Genomic DNA, 21,101 nt, shown 5'->3' on the forward strand with positions numbered 1-21,101 from the left:
CTTCCCCCCTGCCTGATGTCAGGCTGCAGTGTCTGCCATGTGGAAAGTAAATAGGGTGCTCCTCATCCAAGTCTAATCATAAAGCTACAGTTGTACTTTGGTGATCATTAGTTAAAACAATCATTGTTTAAAACACCAGCAAAATAGCTGTTGGTCAAAAGTACAGTCAATAACCTCATGTTCTCCCCTTCTCCTTAGCAAAGATGGATACACATTGACAGAGCAGTTCATGATACAGCAGATTTTGTAATAGTGCTACCCTGCTGACCCAAGCAGGTAGCCAAAATTCAGGTGGCTGGAGGTTATTTAGAGCAAGAGAAGCAACTGACTGTGGAGGAAAGGTGATTTTCCAAAGTGATGCTGCTAATTTACAAAGAAGGTGCAAAGTCCTTCACTGAAAACCCCAAGAAATGAGCATTTCCTGGCTCACACCCCCTGTGCTATTCCCACGTGCGTAAGGGCTCTCATGCTCTCATCTTTTCTCAGGACACACGTTGTCTTGTCCCCTCCTTCATGGCCTCATGCTCCCAACACAGCCCCTGGACAGCCTCCCCCATTCATCACAGAGCTTGGTCTGCTTGCACAGCTCTGTCTCCTACAGCTAATTGAAGTGAAAGTTTCTGGTAATGTTTGGGGGAAAACCGAACCTTCATTAAAAAAAAAAAATCTAAGCTTGCAGCAAAAATATAATAAGGAAGAAAGATATGTTGTCTCCCTGGGACTTCATATCCAGTGTCAGAAAATACTACTCCTTAAATTAAAATGCTTAAATCTCCACAGAATCATGGAATGGTTTGGATTGGAAACGACACTAAAGACCATCCAGTTCCAATCCCCTGCCATGGGCAAGGACACCTTCCACTAGACCAGGTTGCTCAGAGCCCCATTCTCTCTGGCCTTGAACACTTCTTTGTTGGAAAGTATTCTTGATGGCTGCACTGAGATGCTTTAGATAAATCTCAAAGTAATTGCTACATAGCTCAGATTTTAATGTTGTTTTGATCTAGAAGGGGTTCTCTTCACCATAGCTGTTATTGTACATCAAATGTACATGCAAGTTCCAAAATCCCCATTCGACAGAGGATAAAGCCAGCCGTGGGCGTGCACACTGTTTGGGAAACATTCGTATTTAATTCACAACCCACAAAATTCTTTCAGCCCAAAAAAATTTGTAGGAAGAGATTAATCTTCAGAGATCCCCCGGGGAGACTTACACAGCTAAGCTAGTCACCCTTAACTCCCTTTTATATATAAACTCAACTGCTTTTAGCACATGATTCATTTGATCTATTTGAGATCCACATTGGGTTGTGAGGCCCCATGACTCCAAAGGAGCCTGTTTTCCCACTTTGCTGTGCCCAAAGCAAAAGCCAGCCAGCTCCAACACCACCAGAGATCTGTGTGTGTCAGCAGATCCCACCTCTGGCCGTGGTTACCAATTCATGGATTTTTACCAATTGGAAATAATCCAGCATGTCAGGTTTTATAATGACTTATTCACAGCACCCAGACATGCGGGGAAGGAGGGAGCCTTCATCACTGCTGGGATGGGTCACAGTGAATAGCAGGACTGGGGAAACCAGGATGTGTGTGTGGTTACTGTCAGACACTCACACAGCACAGCAGCTGCTGCCAGTGCTGGCTCCTGAGCAGGAGATCTGTGAATCCTCAGCCCTGGGGGTCTGTGCAGTAGGAAAGGGGCCAGCAAAACTCAGCAGGAAACCAACGTCCCTAAGAGAAGGTGCTGCAGAGCTGCTGCAGTCCGAGGGAGTGCAAAGAGAAACCTTGGGATGCTAATTATTCCCCCTTTGAGAAGATATTTATTAGGCAAATGCCTCACATTCATATGCACATCTGCAGTCAACAAAGATGCTTTTACTTTTTCCCCAGCCCAGCAAAGCAGGAGGGTGGGAGGTTGCTGCGACCAAACAGCCAGAGGTGCTGGGGGTGCTCAGCCTGCTCTGGGCATCTTGGGTCAAGCATGGAAAAAACAGCTGAAATTACCAAGGTCCATGTTGAAGGAGAACCTGGAGACAGTTGAGAAGATCTTGGAACCTGAATATCTTCTCCCCTGCTCACTGATGGAGACATTGCAAAGGACAGGGTGGGAGACATCCCTGACAGTCAGCCTCATCCTGCTGGGATGAGCTGTTCCAGAATCACTGCATTAATATAACCTGGGGCAGATTTTGCTGTCAACCAGTTAATTGCTGAGGTTGATAGATACAGCCCCTAATGAGCAAAGGATTTTGGCTGCTTGCAGCTTTTTCAGAAGAGGCAGCAGGGCCTCTCCTTGTCCAGCAGACACTGAGCAGTGGGTCACAGAGGTTTGCCTTGGTGTTCCCCACTCCTTAGGTATGGGTGCTTTGGGAGGGCAACTGCTCTTCCTGAATTGTTTCCCTGATCTGCAATCACACTGATCTCACTGCTTCAGGAGTTACAGTAAAATCTGGCTGGAAGGTGTTTCAAGTCATGCAAAGACCAGGGTTGCACAGAAAACCCAAAATTTCAGACAAAGAGCAGGGCATGATCTTGTCAGCAGGGGAATTGGTAATTCTGTTCTACATTTGCTGGGTGTTTCCTAGGGCTCATGGGACGGAGTGACTCCCTTTGACCCAAGAGGAGAGCTGCTGATTTGGGAAGGATAAATAATGGCATTTCCAAGGCTTACTGGTTTGATGTGCTAATCCAAAGCAAAGTCAGCCTAAAGCAGACCTGCTGAAGGCAAAGCATGCTTCTTACTGAAATACTCAAACATCCTCAGCCCCCAGAGTCACATAGGCTGCCCTTATTATCCCAGGTTTTTTTCCCCAATGTACCAATGGATCAAACATCTGTACAATCTCCTGTTTTACACTGAACAGTGAGAGCTGCTGAGAGCACTGGCACGACACTCAAACTTTCAACTGTCCATCTTAATTAAATTAGTTCTATCCGTAAGGTTCAGCAGTCAGTCATGGCACGTGGGAGATTTACCCTCAGGTCCTGAAGGAGCAGAAGTAAACTCAAGAGTAAAATCCTCAGTGACTTGGGATGACAACTGTGTTCTTAAAGACCAAAAGCTCCTGGCAGAACAGTTGCCTTGCCAGCAAGCTGCTGTTAACAATATCCTTTTCATTCCAGGCACCCAAATCTGCCGTCTGTGAACCTGACTGGCTTTTGCAATGGATTTCAGAGAGGCCCTTAATTCTCACTGACATTTGCTTCAGTCAGTCACAGCTTTCAGCTCCTCCTTTTCTCCTCCCCATAGTGAAGCACCTCCAGAACCTCCCCTTCACCCCTATTTACAGAGAAAGCTGAATCCTGGCTTCGCAATAATAAAGGCAAAGTTTGGCATTCATACAGTGAGGGAAGACTCAGGAAATTTGGTCCAGAGCTTTGTGCCTTCTTTGAGTCACTGCATGATGGTGCACAAATCACTGCATCCCTCTGTGCCTCAGTTCCCTTGCTGTGGCCAAGGATGATACCCCCTTATCTCGGGGGAACAGGAGATATTCATTACTGCTCATAAGATGCTCAAATGTGGCAGCATAAATAGTAAACAAGTATTTAGTACTTTCCTAAAGATAACTCATCTGCAAACACTCAGGTCCACAGCCCAGAACTGGGAGCTCCCTTGGCTGTTACATAACTGCAGTAGGTTGTTTTTATTTTATTTTTTTTTTTAGGAATGAGTTGTTTTTATTACTGTAGTAATTTCATAAATAAGGAATACATCTGACTAGAAAGGATGAAGCAAAAATAAATGCCTGCTTAACCCAGGCATATGGGAAATATGCATTATCTTAATTATATTTCTGAAACAGCAACCTCCTATCTTTGGCCCAAAGCTTTCAGAATTCAAAGGCAAACACTGCTCTGATTTTTGCAGCTTTTTCCCCCCATCTACTGACTCTTTGTGTTGGTGAATTTGGGGCTGCCAGGTATCTCCCAAGTGCAGGAGTCCAACTGCTCCTTCCTTGCTGAGAGGAGATGTTAGGGGCATGCACGGGTGCCATGTGCCTTGCCTCTCTTCATTGGGGTGATCTCCCTCCCACGGGAGGCTCCACTTTTGATCAGGAGATGCTCTTTTGGCCAGCTCATCCACTATTGTACCTATGCCACGATGGCTTTTATAATCCTGTGTTTTGATCTCCAGTGAAGAGGCTTTGGGAAATGGGGGTCGCTCTGGCTGCAGTTGCAGGTGATGCTCGTTAAAGGGGAGCTCTGCAGGCGCCCAAGCAGCCCTGGCAGCTCTGCAGTGCCTGGCCACGAGCAGGTCCCACAGCCACCCGAGGAGCAGCACCAGGGATGCCCAACGCAGCGCAAGCCTGTGGGGTGCTGGCACCGCTCCTCTGGGTGGGAAGGCTTCCAAGTCCTTATCTAAACCTTCCCCCCTCCCTCCACTCATACTCCTGAACTATTTTTAATAGAAAAGTGAAGCAATGAAACCACTATGAAATCATCACAGTGAAATAAAGCTTTAGCTTGAAGCCAAGATCCAGTCACTGCATCTTCCTGAGGACCAAAGTGTAGTCGGTGAGCTCCAGGAAGGCAAATCCCGCAGAGTTCCAGCGACACAGCCGCACTCCCTGACGGCAGAGCGCATCTCCCAGGACATGCAGGGACAAAACTTGTAGGGAGGGTGCACGGATGCATCTTACAGAGACATGCACACCTGGCAGGGGGACACAGGGATGCTAACGAGAGATGACTGCACGGGGGGTGCACAGGAGCACATTACCGGGGCAGGAGGAACAGATGAAACTTTGATGGGGTGTATGGGTGCACCCTGCAGGCAAAGGCACGGCTGAGGCTCGCAGGAGTTGCAAGTCCCGGGGGGGATGCACAGGTGAAGTTTGAGGAGAGGCACAGCCCCTACGGCTGGGGGCTGTCACCGGGCAGGGGGAGGGGCAGACGGAGCTCTCGGGGGATGCCCCTCACGGGACCGGGGGGGGTCCGGGACCTCCCGCCTCCCCGCCCAGCATCCCCCGCCCACCCCGTCCCTGCACCGGCCGCGCACGGCGCATGCCTCGGGCAGATGCCGGCCGGTTCCAGCCGGGAGAGGCCGAAGCTTTTCGGGTCCTGCGAAGAGGAGGAGCCCGTCTTCCTCCCTGCGCATCCCCCCTCCCCCTCCATCGCTTCTCACCGCCCCGCGGAGGGGCGCGGAGGCGGCTGGGCCGGCAGCGCTCTCCGCACCGCGCAGTGGCGTGGGCACGGCAGGAAAAGTTACTGACCGGGGGGCGCTGAGGGATGGAGAGGGGGATTCACTTGGGTTTGGGACGAGCCGGGGCCGCGCGGCAGCACCCCCGGGCCGTTCCGTCCCCGCAGAGCGTTCCGCGCGGGATGGCGGAGCGGGAGCGCGCTCCGCGTCGGGGCCGCGCAGAGACGCGCCGCCGCGGGGAAGGACTCACGGCGGAGCAGCCGCGCCGCAGCCCGCGGGGACGCGGTGCGGAGCTCCCCCGGGACGCGGTGCGGAGCTCCCCCGGGACGCGGTGCGGAGCCCGCCGGCCGGCCGGCCGGCCCTCCCTCCCCGCGGCTCCGCGCTCCCGCAGCGCCCTGCGCAGCCCCGCGCATCCGCAGCGGCTACTCCAGAAATCTGCGGAGTACACAGTGCATTCGCCGTAGATAAACAGACACATTAAAAAATAAATTAATAACCCTCTTCCGCGTGCACCGATGCATGCGGGCAGCGACGCACGGCCCCCGACTCTCCGCGCAACCCCGCGCCGTAGTAATTTGCAAGGGGCGGTGCAGGGATGGGGGGGGGGGCAAGGGGAGGTGTCCCGCCCCCCCGATCACATGGCGACCCCGCGCAGCCAATGCGGGGGGCTCTAGGACCCCGGGGACCCGCGGCCCCCCCGCCCTATAAATGCCTCTCCAAAATGCAGCGGGGCTCCTTCCTCTGGTCCCGCCCGGCCGCGCTGCTCTGCGCCCCGCTGCCCGCGGGTCTCCGTGCCGGCTCCGCGCCCCGCTCCTTCCCCCTCCCCTTTTTCCTTTTTTTTTTTTTTTTTTTTTTAATCTTGGGTTTTTTTGTTAATTTTCTGACACCTCCCCTCCCTTTTTCTCCTCGCCCCCTCCCCGCGGCCGGTTTGCATGCATTGTCTGTCTCCCAAGATGGTTTGTGAGACCAAGATTGTGGCGGAAGATCATGAATCAATCCCGGGATCCAAAAAAGACACGATCATTGTTTCCTCCTCCCAGATGTGGCCCTCTTTGGCGGGCTCCCCTCCCTCACCCCCACCTCCCCTCACCCCACCAAAAGAAGACCCCAGGCGCGACAATGTCTATATCCGCGAATTCCACCCCTCTGAACAGGAGGTGGTGCGCCGCATCTTTTACGAGGGGATCATGGAGCGAATCCCCAACACGGCGTTCAGGGGGCTGAAGCAGCAGCCCCTCACTCAGCTGCTCTACGGGCTGCTGGCGGGTGAGTATCCGCTCCCTTTTGGGGAGGGGGGCGCCGGGTTTATTCGCCGCTGCGGGTCTTCACAAAATGGTCGGAGAGGCGGGAGGCGGCGGGGACCCGCGGGCGCGGTGCGGCCGGGAGAGCGCCGCAGCATCGTGCGGGGCGGCCGCGGAGCCGCAGCGCTGCGGCGGGGCCAGGCAGGCTGGGAGGGGGAGCCTGGCGCCGCCGGGGATGCGCGACCCTCGCGGGTGTAAGGGCGGGCAGCCGTGAAGGGGAGGTCGCGGCGGGGGTGAGGGCAGATCAGTCATTGTGGCTATTGCAGGGCTCGGGGGTGCGCGGAGGGGAGCGGAGCGCACCGGCCGCCCCCGCGCAGCCCGGCGAGGGGGGGCACGGCGTGCCGGCGTTGCCTGGTGACAGCCGGGCCCGCTGTGAGCGGCCCCCATTCGCCCCCGGCGTGGGGAGGGGGTGCCCCTGCAGCCGCACCGGGCCGCGGGGTCACCTCGCCTTACTGAGTTAAAAATAGCGCTTGCAAGGTGTCCCCTCCCCGTGCCAATAATTAATAACGCGCGCCCCCCGCCCCGAGAGGGTTTTGGGGTGGTCTCCTGCCCCCGGTGGCTGCGAGCTGGTCGCACCCCATGTCCCAGACACCGGGGAGGACGGGATCCCACGCTGAGGGGGACCCCCGGCAGGCGCTGGGGCGCTGGGAGACGCAGCCGGTGGCTCTGGGCCGTGCCGAGAGAGCCGCCGGCTCAGAGACACCCGCAGAAGCCCCCCAGGGCGGGAAGGGGCAGGGTGGCTGCCCGGGGAGTCGGTGCTGATGGAAATAGCAGTGCCGCAGTGGCGAACACATGGCTGCGGAGCGGTGCCCGCAGCGCGGCTCCTCCACCCGGCCGCGTTCCGGCCTCGCCGGGGACAGCGAAGGGGCCGGGGGCGTGCGGGGCTCTCGGGGTCCCCACGGCCCCGCTCCGGAGGGGCTCGGTGGGCCCTGGCGTGGCGCGGCGGCATCTTCCCCACCGGCTCCTTCAGGACCTCATAAACTTCTCCGGGTTGTCTCGTCGCGATACGCCGTCCCTTAACACGATAATCTCGAGAGCGTGAACTGTGTGTGTACTGCAAATGTATATTTTGACTGTGCTTGTTTTATTGATTTATTTTTATAATGAGTTTGTATTCCGAAATCAACACTAAATTCTCTTTTCTGACAGGTGTCGTTTATTTCTCTTCCTTATCTCCATAGTAATGTGCTTTGTTGTGACCAAGTCCTTCCTGCTGACCTGCTGTTTGCCCATCTTTCTGATGGGCATGAGGTACTACTTCAGTAGAAAAGTTATCCTGCACTATCTCGATTGTGCGCTGCACACGGACATGTCCGATATTGAGCAATATTACATGAAACCGCCAGGTGAGTACGAATTCCCTGAGGGAGCCTTCCTCCCCCAGCCTGCTGGGGAACATGGCTGCTCCCTGCTGCTGGCGCCTTTTCCTCCTGTCAGCAGCACTGAGCAAGCTCAAAAGTCGCCAGAATGCAGCTCTTTAGCCACACCAGGCACAAAGCCATCTCTGGCTTTGGTCTGGTTTGGGGTTTTTTTTTTGCTGATTTTGGTTTCTTTAATTTTTTTTTCATTACTCCCCCTCCCCCAAGTGCCTAGTCATCCCAGGCAGCCTCTGTCCACCCCTGGAGCACCGTGCTGCTGGTCCCACAGCCACCCCGAGGGCTGGGCTGAGGTGCTTGGGGACACTGAGGCTGGAGGATGTTATTCTGGAGGATCCAGGTTATTCCCTGCAGCCTGGGCCCGCCCCAGCCCTTGCATCCTCAGCTCGGTGGTTTTTTTTTGCTCCATGCATTTGGTATTAGCACTGACTGCAGGAGGAAAGGGAGATGAAAGGCCTTTTAGCCCAAATGCTCAGAGGAGCCCATTTTAGCTATTGAGCCCATTTTCCCATGTCATTCAAGAACATTCCTTAATGCAGGTGTTTTGGAAGAGGCATGGATCAGGTATGTTAAGGGGTGCTGCCACGTAAGCTTGCCCTGATCTGGGTTCATCCCTTTGTTCCATATATGCATATAATTAAAAATACAGTATCTAATGATAATAATACCTTGTTAAGCTGTAAAAGATAACTTAGGTCATCAAAAAAAAAAGGTCTTTAGAACCTGCAGGTGCTATTTCCCTTTTTGTAGGCACGCATCCGTATTGAGGACAAGAGCAGGGGGATGCCTGGGCAGTCAGTTGGGGTTTGAGGTTTGCTTTTGGTGGTTACAGAGTGCTAGTGGTGAGCTGGAAAAGCAAGGCAAGGATGTTGTCCCACCTGGGTTCCATCTTCTTGGGGTACCTGCTTTCTTCTTGGGTACCTGCTGTGTTGTTTTTCCACGTGACCATGTATTTGCTGTATCATTCCTGTTCCCCAGGTGTGACAAACCTCTCCCTGGGCACTTCTAGAGAACTGCTAGGAAGTGTAATAGCCACAAGCCTTCCCACACTTCTAATATGCAATGTTACATTTTGCTAAAATGTTGCTCCTCTTATGAAAATCATTAACTAGCTTAATTTAGCTGTCTCTTCCCATCATAGTGCATATCTTATACAGATATATCTTATATCTATACATAGTGCATATCTTATATCTTGTCCCATCTTACATACAGAGTGTTTCATTTACAGAGCTTGTTTTTGTAAAAATTAAGTGATGTGTGATGTATATTTAAAAAGCTCAATCTTCATTAAAGGTGGTGTCACAGAAATAAAAGGGTTCATAACAAAGCATTTCTGCACCTCTGTCGTGAGGCCCAGCAAAGTATTATGCTGGAGAAAAGAGCAGAAGATTCCAGTAGAATAAGAATGTGTGATATGGAGTTAGTAGGTGAGCTGCTTAGCTTGTTAATGCTCAGGACTTGCATGGTCACAACTGAGAGGGATCACAGTGCCTGTGTTTATAACACTTGCAGACACAGAAAATAAAGGAAAGAGACTCAAAGTAATGCCCTCAATTTGTTTAGGGTCAGTAATGTAATTTAGTTCAGCTGTGTTGCCAACATGTCTTTGAAATGTTAGCCTTGCTTTTATTTGGTACCTGAAAGAGCTAATTGCAATTTTAGAGCAAATGTGTGGGCTTTAATTTTTGACAGAATTTAATCATGTAATTAGGCTTCTGCCATGCCATAAAAAGCAGATTTATGGGATTGTTGGTGCTTGTTAAAGCTTCTTGATGATAGTGGTGTTGGATAAAGGGACCAGGGAGATTTTGGGGTCTGGGGAAGGGTGTCTGTGCATTGGAACCAGCACTGTGTACCATGAATCCATGTAGTGCTATTTGGTGTAGCTGGCCACAAGGCATGAATCCAGTGGTTTGCTCCTGCTTCCTCCAAAAATGCAGTTGATGGATTTTTTTTCCCATAGGACAGCAGTATAAACACAGTCATCCTAGAAAATGCCAGAGTTTTGTGCACTTTGAAGGCTGGCTGGCTGAACATCCAGAGGAAAGCAGCAATGTGCCCCACTGGCATTGCCGGTCCCACCCAAAGGACACAACAATGACAATAAAACAAATTCAAGCCCCAAGTTTGTCTTTTATTTGCCTAGTTTACAAATTAGCACCCAGGCAGAATTATTGCAGTGGGAATGAGAAGGGCTTGTATTGTGGCAGCGGAAATCTTTGTGAGAGCTTTCTCAGTGAGGTGTTAAGAGAGGAGTAATGGGGTGTGGGGACAGGGTCCCAGAGAGGCTGGAGATGGCCAGAGCTTGACCAGACAAGTTAAACCCAACCTGATATAACTGCAGCTTGGCCTGGGAGTATGACCAGGCAGCTTGCTGCTCCTTCTTTAGAGAATCCATGTTTTCCTCCTTCAGTGTCTTTTTTTTCTCAGCACGGAAAAAAGAGAAAGGGAGCTTTTTTGTGATGAGGTTATGAATTCCTGTTTCTCAGGGTGATGAATGCCAAGGTAGAACTAGGACATGGTCTTAAGGTCTTGGATAAAGATGTTGGTTGAGACTTTGATGAGGTTTTTGCTCTTGGAATCCAAGATACCTAGGCACAAAAACTTGTTTGCAGCCAGCTTTGTGTGGTGCCTAGAGCTGGGGTACTGTTGTAGTGAGTATCTCCAGCAAATAGCTTCTGGTGAGGCAGGCATCTACAGTGGGGGGATATTTTAACTATTGAAATGGATCATTCTTGGTGGTATTGTGAAAACATCCACAGAACATGTGGGTCAATTTTATAACCAAGCCAAAGGGACCAGGTTTGCTGTGGGATACCATGAGCACCCAGGTTAATGATTAGTGTTGAGCAATTCCATGAGTTGCACCATATTAGGGCTTCTCTTCTGCAGTTTTTTTCAACCCCTCACCTCCAAGTTAGTTATTGTTTGAATTTTCCTCTGCTGGGTTTTGTATGAACTGAAAAATATGTGCTGACAGTGATTTTGCAGAAGTACACTAGCCAAAATTCAAATCTTTGTTTTCTATTGCCCTCCTGCACTTATGCCAAGGGTCTGACAGAACATTTGGGCCAGTGCTTAACTTGGAGCTTGTACACAGTGGTGTGACTTGAAATTGCTTTCAATGTGAAAGGAATTGTTTGTGTTGTGCATGCTGGGGTCTTAAAACAGAAGGTTGAATGGTTCAAACACCTTCCTGAGCTCTTTGTAAACTCACATTTTTCATTTTAAAATAGCACTTATTGGAATTTACCTTTCTTTTTTTTCCTTCTTCAAAGGCTATGAAAAAAGACTAGTGGTACGGTGAAAAAGAAAGGAATTGGATAATGGGCTTAATTGTCAACCAGAGTAACAAGCTCTAGTAAACAGAAAACCCAACCAAAACCAACAAAAAAAAGGAATTAATTTTAACTAGAGCCCTGCCTCTTGCATTTATCCACACAAAAAAAAGATGAGCACAGCTGGAGCTTCTTTTATGGTCTGATGATTTTGATGACTAATCAATTTTACAGTGTCTCTTCAAGCTTCTGTCCCAGTTGCTTGTGTTGTATGATTTTTTGCAGTGGTTGGTGTGTTAGAGAGATTCTTGTGAGGCTGAGGTCTCAGCTGGAGAGCTTATGGAAACCAAGACTCCTTGTGTCCCATGCAAAACTGCTGCTCCCCAAAGCGACTGGAGTTGGAGCTTTGACTGATGAATTTATGAATTTCCATGTCTCTGTGGTTGTTCAAAGAGCTGCTGCTGGCTGTCCTGGCAGGGTTTGCTGAGGTGTGTGCATGCCTGACCTGGTGCTGCAAAGACCTGGTGGTGGCAGCTGGGCTGTGCCGGGTTTTGGGAGCTGGTGACAGCTTGGTGGCTGCATCGCAGTGCCCAGTGCTGCAGGGGAGGCTGGACAGACAGACAGCACAGATGGACACCCTGGGGAGCTGAGGCTGCAGCACCTGGGGGGTGTTGGGGCCCTGGTGATGCAGCAGCTGAAGCTGCAGTGCTGCTGCAGGTGCTGGGTCACAGAGCCACCCACGCCGAGGGCTGTGGCAGCTGCACAGCTCCAGCTCCTGCTCCGTGAGCAGCCAGGCACCTCTGGGTGCTTTGCTCTCCTGCCTCCATCCAGGGTGAGCAGAGCCTTCCTGTCTGGCTGCCCTTTGTCCCCTGTGTGTGACAGTGCACGGGAGGAGCCTGCAGGGACATCCTGGCCTCCCTGGGGCACAGGGCCCTGAGGAAGAGGGACTGCAGGGGTGGCTCATTAGGGTTCAGTTTCTGCTGCCCTTGGTGGCACATTCCTCAGCTGAGCCCAAAGGGGGGATGTCCTGCCCTTCTTGGCAGAGGTTCTGGGATCATGCCCTTCTGCCAGAAGGACACCAGCTGAGGTGGGTCCAGAGCTGGGTTGTGAGCAGGTGAGGTCCTGTTTGCTGCCTCCACCTTTTGAGGTTTCCCTCACCTGCAGTGAGGTGTCTGTCTGGGTAACAAGTGAGTATCTGTGTCTTGCATCAGGCCATTTGGCAGTGGGCTTTTTACCTCTGGCACGATGTTTGCAAGGTGAACAGCTGCTTGTGAGTCCTGTGGCTCCTGCTACCTCTGCTCCATAAGTGCTGAGCCTTGGGGAGGCTCAGAGGTGACTTTTGGGGTGCAGGGAAAATACAGGGTCTACTTTGGGAGGAGATCCTCAGCCCTGGAGCTGTGGTTGCTCTGCCATGCCTAAACCCTTCCAAAGACACAGGCAGAGGGGGTGGGGAGGGTGTTTCTCCCCACTGAGCCCCGGGGCAGAGGGGCAGCCACAGAGCCCAGTTCTTCCACATTCTGGATAATGCTCAAGCTGATAGATAAGCAGGAGTGAAGCTGCCGAATGATAACATTGTTTGGAAAGAATAGAGCAGCTCTTGCTTTGCAATGAAACAGCTCAATTACCTGAGCCAGAGAGGGCTCAGGGCTGCTGCTTCCCAGTGGAGGAATGTGTTTTTGGAGAGCCCTGCCCCACTCCTGGTGCCCAAGAGGCAGCTGGAATCTGAAGCATCCCTATCTGCAGCATTTCTTGCTGGCTTATGCAGTGCCCTGACCTCGTGTATCTGCCAAAGCCCTGAGCTGCCTGTCCTGTATCGGGGTTTTCATGCTTGCCTTTCCCACAGTGGGGTAGGGTGGTGAGCAGTTCTCTGTGGGGCTGGGAAACCCCCGGGAGAGGCTGTGTCCTTATCTCCTCTTGGGTGTTTCCCAGCTCTGCTTCCTATCACTGCTGGGAACTGAGGCTAGGTCTCCTCAGCAGAGGAAAGTCAGTCCTGTGAGCATATCACTGCTGGCATCTCTCTGCAGCTCCATGAGAGTGCTTCCAGGGAGCAGAGAGATCCTATAAGATTAGGATTACGGACTTTTCATATACTTTATAGTGGGAAGTATTTTGTCAAAGTATTTCCAAAGCTGACCTCCTGCAAGTGGGACAGTCAGGGATTCTTCAGCTCAGCAATTTCTACTGTTGCTTTTGGGTTTCTACAACTTAGCAGCATGACAACTGCCTGGTTTGCATCTTTCATCTCCAGTGCAGAGTTTTTTGGGAAGCAAGATAAAAACAACTCCTGTTTCCAAGTGTTAGGGATGGGCTTTGTCCAGCATTTGTAATGGGCTGAAATATTTTGGTTTTATTTGAGTAATGTAAAATGTCTTTAGAGTGGGATTGCCTCCCAAAACCCACCTCCTCTGACACTGGCACTCCATCACTCGTGGCTGCCTCATTTTGCTGTGCTGGAGCCTTGGCTTTTCCATCTGGAGGCAGTCCCATCCTGCAGGCGTGGGGCATGGGCACAGTGAGCAAGGCTGAGAGCTGCTGGCACCAGCTCTGCCCCCTCCTGAATTCCCAGAGCTGGCCAAGGGCTGTCCTGCCCCAGCAGCAAGCACCATGCAGAGCCCCAGTGCTGCAGCCCTGCTGATAACAGCTAGGGTAGATCAGGATGTGACACAACTTGAGTCCCTTGCAGTGCTGAGCCACGTGGGCCAGCTCTGCTCAACCCACTGGAGGGTCTGCAGGGCCTTTCTACCTCACAAAATCTTTTTTTTTCCCCCTCACTTCTGGGGGCTCAGGTAGTACAGAGTAGAAGTGCAATGCTCTTGGTGAAGGGCCCACATAGAAAACTGGAGTTGCCTGATGAGGGGAGCAGTCTTTGGATTCAGGGCTGTGCCATCCACAGCCAGTGGAATAAACACGTTTATGGGCAAGCTGCTGCAGCCTCCCCCCCTCCCTATTTATTTATCTCAGGAGCAGGAACATTTGCAGCAAACCCATCACTCAATGTGCATACCCTTAACATAAAAATAGCTCTCCCTTTAGATCCACAAGTTTGGCACAGTCCCATGTCAAAATTAGATGAAAATAGATTTTATAGTAAATTTTGCAGAGTAATATGACCTTTTCCCCCCCACCATTTGTTCAAGCATTCTCTCTAAAAGTAGCCAGTCCCTCATGGACATGACCATCACTCAGTGCAGCAGTGTTTGAGTTGTAGCCATGGCTGGTGGATGTGATGCTGCTGAACCTGCAGGTGTGGAAGATCCTCAGCACATGCCAGTGCTGGTCATTAATCTTCTGTACAAGAGGTAACCACTTGTGTAAATTGAACATCAGTAGTTTTTTAGGTGCAGTTAACTTCTCAAGACCAGCAAACAAGCCACATTAGGACTTAGGAACATGAAGGAGGCAAGGACATCAGGTGTTCTGGGGTTTTTTCCTAGCTTTGAGTAATTTTTTTAATGTTTTCTCCTGCATTAAATGTTTTCTGGCATGGTTGTATGCAATTTCTCAGGACTGTCTTAGTGAATAAACCAAAATGGATTCTGACTCCAGAATTTTGTTCACAAGTTTAAATGCAAATTTATTACTCTCATAAAGAGTTTTGGCAGTTCTTTCTCTTGCTCTCTTAGGAATGGCCAAAATTTAAAACAATTGTCCAGAAGTGTTTCAGTTTAAGATTTCATAATAGCCTAAATTTAGGCTCTATGTTGGATATCTGACTAGTGGCAGGAGTTTTACAGGCACAAAGCTTTGAGCCCCTCTTGACACTGAATTTTGGATGTAGAAACATGAACTGAAAAATCTTATTCTCTTATTTATTTATTATATTCAGCCTCCTAGGATTACCCAAGTGTGGTCATGTTGTTGCCTCTCAATGTGCACCACCAGTGCTCTTAATACTTTAGAAATTGCCATGGGGGATTGCTCTCTACTTGAAGACCTCTAAATATATTGAAAAAAACTGATTTTATGTAAAAGTCTAAATGCATGACCTGATTATTCAAGAAGGTAAAGCATTCAAAATCTCCCCAAATTTCAGTGTGGATTTCTGAAATTCATTCTGTAGGCTTAGATCTTGATTCAGGTAGGTTATATTTAATTTCTCAGGATGGGAATGACTTTTGGGGTGGCTGTGAGCCCCTCAGGGACTCTGGGAGCTCACAGAGTTGTTTGTTGCTGTATTGGCTTTATTTTGGTAATGCACTGCTGGGGATCTGTTACAAATAATCACATACTTGGTGCTGGTCCCTTCCAGGCTACAGCAAAAAGAGAGACCTGGAGTGTTTTGCTGGTATCTGGTTCTGTGATGAGCTGAGGGATGTATGAGCCTTTGTTGTTACTTTCTGCATCAGCAAAACAGGGAGCTTCAAAGTGTATTTTTAGATTTTCTTTTTCTCTTTTCTTTTTTTCCCATTCTGTAGAAAGCTGAGGCATCATTTTATTATCCCGACAGGTGACTAATGAAAGGAGTCTTAAAGAATATCCAAAGATAGCAGCATGTCTTACCTAGTTTCTATTGACAAATTTATTTTCCTTGTAACGAAATAGTGGGGTTTTGAGGGTTTTTTTTGTGGTTTTTTTTCTTCTTTTTTTGTTTTTGTGTTTTGGTAAGGGGGGCGCATGCAATCACCAAGAAGCCTCATGTCCTTTTTTAAGGATGCATCAAAAATTAGTTCATAATGGTCTGGTCAGAGCTAGGTACAAGCTGTGGTATCTGTTACAGATGGCTTTGAGCCATTCTTTGAAGTCATCTATTGACCCATTAGACTCCAGCAATCAATTAACAATTTATGACAGCACAGTGCACTCATTCATTGTCTTCTGTAACTGTTTAAAGAGTGTTTCTTTCAAAAGGAAAAAATTATATTTCTTACAAGATAGTTCTAAAATGTAGACCTGTGATTCCCAGGGCTTAGTGCCAGGCTGGGCTTCTGCTTTAAAATGGGATTCTGGGAGTGAAAGGAGACATTTCAAAATTGGTAATGGGAAGCATGTATTACAGTTGTATTTTTAACTGGCTACATGAGATATTGTTACTTAAAGTGGGATTTGCAACAGTGTAAATGCTAATGGAATAATTCAAGGTATTAGTCCCACCACAGCGTGTCCTGCTTGAAATTGTAACTAGCAAGTCATATTTGTCACTTAAAATTCATGTGTTGTTTCTAGGGTTTATCCAGGTGGTAAAACTGAAAAACAGATTTTGTAAGAAAATGATTTTTCAGTTCAGGAACTGGAAAGTAAAAGGAAGGATAGTTTTGGTCCAAAGTAAGCTGATTTACTACTCCCTCTCTGTTTTTTCACTGTGATGAGGCAAGGATCTGTGTTTAGTGGGAGGTGTAATGCTTTTTTCAGCCCAAAACAGAATGGTTGGTTGGCTGTTAGGGTTTTCCTTAAGAAGCACAGGTCAGAGCCAAGTGCATACCTAGGAAATGCTGACCATGATAGGAGCCATGACCTGGTAAAGTGCTTGTTACCCCTCAGGCAGGTCCTGCTTTGCATGGCACTGTTAAATCTATACTGAGTCACTGCTGGCATTTCAGGCATCCCAGGCCCTGTTTGAATTACATATTTAGGTATTTTATACCAGTGCAGTAGTTGAAGAAGTGGTGTTGAGGGGTCCATGTCTGAAGTCCTGGCTGCTGGGGCATCCACTCCCTGTGATCCTTGGAGCACTGAGCTGTGTGTCTGTGTCCTGGCCAGCAGTGCTGGGGGCTGAGCTCTGTGCAGTATTTGTGCCAGCCTGGCTTTCCTCTGCCTTTCATTTTCCACCTTTGGTGATTCAGACAAATGTGTGAATTATTTTGCATTGACAAAAACTGCATTTTTAAGTAAGCTGCTTGCCTAGATTTACCCTCAATCACCAGTAATTGCTATACAAGCTGCTCCCACTCTCCCTGGCCAGTGTGCTGAATCCTGACTTGGAAGCCAGCATCAGCAGTGCAAGTTTGTTTGCTTTTCACTCTTGCAACTCTTGGGCTTTGTGCTAGTGCTGCTAATTGAAATGGGGTGCTGGACCAGCTGTCTGGTCATGTGCATCTTGCATTCAATGCTCACTTTAACAGATATCAGATAATCATTGGTGATTCCTTGAGGTTTTTTTTTTCCATTTTTTAATCCCTCTTCCATCCCCTAGCACAGTAGTTCTGTATCCCACATTTCCAGTCTTGGGTCAAACTGCAATACTTGCATTCCTTTGAGCTCTGCTCACCTCCCTTGTCCATCCTTGTGTTGAATTCTCCAGTGATTTTTGGTCTGATCTACTTCTTGTTTTACTCATCACTTCTGGCATTTCCCATGGGTGGCCCAGGATCCCTCTGTATCTCTGGTTTTCCCCTTCCTTCCATCAAACTTTTCAATTTATTTGCCTTTACCTAATTTTATTGCATATGTACTTTGTTCTCCTCTCTGTTTGTCCAGATATTTAGCATGGTGAGTGCAAGTAAATACTTGAAAGGTTCTTTCTTTTGTAGAAGACTGAGAATAACAAAGATGAGAACATAATTTGAAGTCAGCAGCACGAGGATATTGTGTCTGCTAAGCTGCAAACAGTGCACAAGCCCACATGTCACTGCTGGGGGGAGAACATTTTTTCAAAAGGCAAATGAACTGCCAGCAACAACATTTCTTGCACCTTCAGAGCATCTGACCCACATCACTTCCAGATGTATCCATTGATCTTTTCCCCTATTACTTTCCTTACAAACCTAATCCTTCCCATTTTAACAAGATATGTAAAATCCTTATTGCATTCAGAGTGTGCAAGAAAAAAAAACCCAAACCACTTCATTTCCTGAGACCAGGGTTTTTTGTTCTTTTTTTGGAGGTGCCAAATCTGTTCATCCTCCCTGGATCTAGAGAACAGCATCAGAAACACTGTGTAACACTTCTAGTGGGAATCCAGGGAAGACCTAAATCTGTATGTAGTCTTCCAATTTAAAATAATGTTAAATAGTAGAACTGCAAAGAGAAGCTTTTGAAAACAGCCTGGTTTGGAGCACCTGCCATTTCCAAGTGCTAATTCAGATGATGGTTAGTGAGAGGCAGAGCAATGAAAGCACAGCAGATACCTGGCTGCTGAGCAGCACTGAGCATCCTGATAAAGTCCTCCTGGGTCGAATTATGTTGTTATTGTGGGATTTGTTTAAAAAGAGAGAAAGCAAGCAGTGAAGAAGTTACTGTACAATAGGGATGCTAATGAGAGTTTTTTTTTTTTTAATCTGTTTAAAATAGGTGTTTGTAAAACACCTTTTCAAGCTTTTGCTGCTTGTAAAGTCAATTAGATTCACTTAATGTCTCTGAAAATTTATGTCTGGTGGGTTTCAGAAGCTGTCAGTGTTCAGAGGGATAACATCAAGCTGTGCCTCTTGGACAGTGATTTTTGTCTGGGAATAAGCCATCCTCAGGTTTTACAGGGCTTTTTTTTTGAGCCACCAGTAGTCTGAGGAACATCAAAGCATCTGCAAGGATTCTCAAGAAGTGGGAATATTTTTCATGGTTAACTCAAATAGCTAAAGAGGATTTCAGTGAAATTCTAAAAAAAGATCTTCGCATAACCCCCCACATTGAGTGAGACTGAACTCTTGGGACAGTTTGGCTTAAAGATTCAGTGGAGCATTTGCTTTAGCTTAATCATGGGCTTAAATCCCTTGTCTCTTGCTGGGAGTTTAGCATATTCTTAGGGGCAGTATAGGTCCAAGTGCTCTTTGGATAGCGACAGGGGACCTGTGACATAAATGGTGGCAAACCTTGGGTTTGCTGTACGTGCTATCAGCTGCCTGCAAGATGAATTTATGATGCTTTAGGGAATACTGGTGCACTGGAAAAAAGAGTTGTAGTTGTGAACCTGCTCTTGGATATATTCATCCTGCCCTGTCCTGGCATTGTGTGTGGAGGTTTAGTGTTGTCTTTGTAGATGGGACAATCCAACAGATCCTCAAAGCACTGCAGTTGTACCCAGTCTCGTGTGGATTTGCATCTCTGCTGGCTCTGGTTGCTGTAGTGCAGTTTGTATTCAGTTTGTATTTGTAAGTTGATCCCCTTCCCACAGGTCCTTTGTGAATGAGCCTCAGTCTGAGGGGGCAGGCACAAAGTGTCTGCTTTCACTAGCCCTGAGCAGCCTGCCCTTCATTTGCCACGTGGCTTCCTGATGGAGTGAGACATGGCCTGTTACCTACTCACTCCAGTAATTCACTTCACAGATGTCTTTCAAATCCCCAGCTCTTGTGGCTGGTCTGGAGACCGGGGTTCACATGAATGTGGGGTGTAACAAGCTGATAGGTGCTTATCACAGGAGATATGGATTAGGCTTTTGTAGGGACTTTTTTGGCCTGGTTGTTCTGGCATGGTAGCCTGAATGCATGGCAAAGGTTGGTTTGTTTGGGTGTTTTTTTCTTTTTTAGTTTTAGAGATGTAGAGAGTTACACATGTAATTTTCATTTTCTGTTAATGCATCATCCACAACACATCCATTGTCTGTGCCCAGCCTGACAGATGTTTGTGTATTTATGGATGTGGAATTTTCTTGTGCTGCCACATTAAATAAATGTGCTGGTTTGAGTCTGGGCTAGTGGAGCTCAGCAGAGCTATACCCAAGGCATGGCTTTGATGTGCTGGGAGAGGGATGTAGACAAATGTTGGCTTTCACAAGAGTGGCCATCCAGGTGTGTGCTTTTTCTGCACCATGGCAGGCATTGCCTCACGTGGGGCATTGCCACTGGTTTGCTGGGAGTTAAGGGTTGAAGCAGTGTGTGGTGATGAAGGCTCCAGCTGCCTGGGAGGCCCTTCTGGGGTCTGCACCCTGCTCTATTGAAAGACATTCCTTCCTATGGCAGGGGATTGGAGCCAGATGATTTTTAAGGTCCCTTCCAACCCAAATCATTATAGGATTCTGTGACTTGTGGCAGAGGTGAAGTCCTGAGGCAGTGTTTGCCCTGCTTGCTGTGAGAGGCTCCAGCAGCAGAGTAGGAGTGGGGAGCCCTTTGCCTTGGCATACCCAGGTGAATGTGTGTACACACAACACACAGGAGCAACCTCACCCCAGGGTTTGTTTGGCTGAGTTAGGGATAAATATTGCAGCCCCCAGGGGTTACATATTCACAGTGAGGCTGGAGAGGTAGAGGGCTGCAGGCCAGAAAGGTGTTCATTTGCAGTGGGAGCTGTGGTGGGATGGCTGTGGGGAGGAGATACCTGAAGGATGGTGGGTTGCCTTCTCCTGCTGTGTTTATTTTCAAGGAGAGCTCTCATTGCAGTAAGTGCCCCTGGCTGTCCCAGGTGCCTCAGAAGGGCTGAGTACCCTCAGACACCATGTCAGGAGGGCTCAGCATCTCCCCAAACCAGGCTTTGCAAACACAGTGGGATGAGAAAGCAGTGGTACCCCTATCTGCTGGTTCTGCCTGGTCACAGAAGTCACCACCCACCTGGGTGAGGGTTGGGTTGAAGATGTGGGAAGGTGCAGATACCAGGAGGTGCCTGCAGCTCTCAGTGGGTCAGATCCAGCCCCAGCAGGACTAGGGAACACCTTAGGGTGTGGTGGAGAAAGGGCCCCCTTCCCTGCTCTCCCTGAATGGGATGGGCTGATAGGTGTGCTGCAGGGAGAGAGTCACTGCTCTAGGAAGTCCTCAGTGTTAGAAGATGCTGCTAAAAGCACATCAAGAATACTCAGAATGTTTGCTTCCAGAGAGGTTTACTAGTTATTTATTCATTTATTTATATGGGTCAGGAGTTGGATTTGCTACAAACTGTAGCATTAGTCCTGTTAGTGCCTCTAGCCTTGGATGTCAGAAGTACATCAGACCCCATTCCAAGGGAAAGGCTTTGTTTTATGGCATGCTGCAGATAGAAATTGCTTTTTCCCCATCACTTTCCATGACAGGATGAGCACCTCTGCAGAGACGGGCTGCTGCCCTGATGGGAGCAGGGCAGAAAGCCTGGGGTTGGTTGTCCAAGCCTGGTTCTCCTTACCAGTTTGATTATCTTTCCCAGTTTCCCTGTTTCGTCACATTCT

The 21,101-nt window shown here is 49.0% G+C and overlaps 1 protein-coding gene across 2 annotated transcripts in view; it reads left to right on the plus strand.

Moving 5' to 3' along the window:
- The first annotated feature begins 5,899 nt into the window (after positions 1-5,899).
- The window catches only part of NAT8L (N-acetyltransferase 8 like), a 32,544-nt gene continuing 17,342 nt past the window's right edge, over positions 5,900-21,101 (plus strand). The window contains exons 1-2 of one of the 2 annotated variants that reach the window (XM_030947828.1): positions 5,900-6,409; positions 7,626-9,638. In XM_030947828.1, coding sequence (XP_030803688.1) covers positions 6,076-6,409; positions 7,626-8,311 — 1,020 coding nt within the window. In that variant the 5' untranslated portion in view covers positions 5,900-6,075 and the 3' untranslated portion in view covers positions 8,312-9,638. Of the gene's footprint in view, positions 6,410-7,625; positions 9,639-21,101 lie in introns of those variants that run through there. The other variant, XM_030947829.1, reaches the window with a different exon arrangement.

Source organism: Camarhynchus parvulus, chromosome 4 (assembly GCF_901933205.1).
Source record: "Camarhynchus parvulus chromosome 4, STF_HiC, whole genome shotgun sequence".
Classification (NCBI taxonomy): Eukaryota; Metazoa; Chordata; class Aves; order Passeriformes; family Thraupidae; genus Camarhynchus; species Camarhynchus parvulus.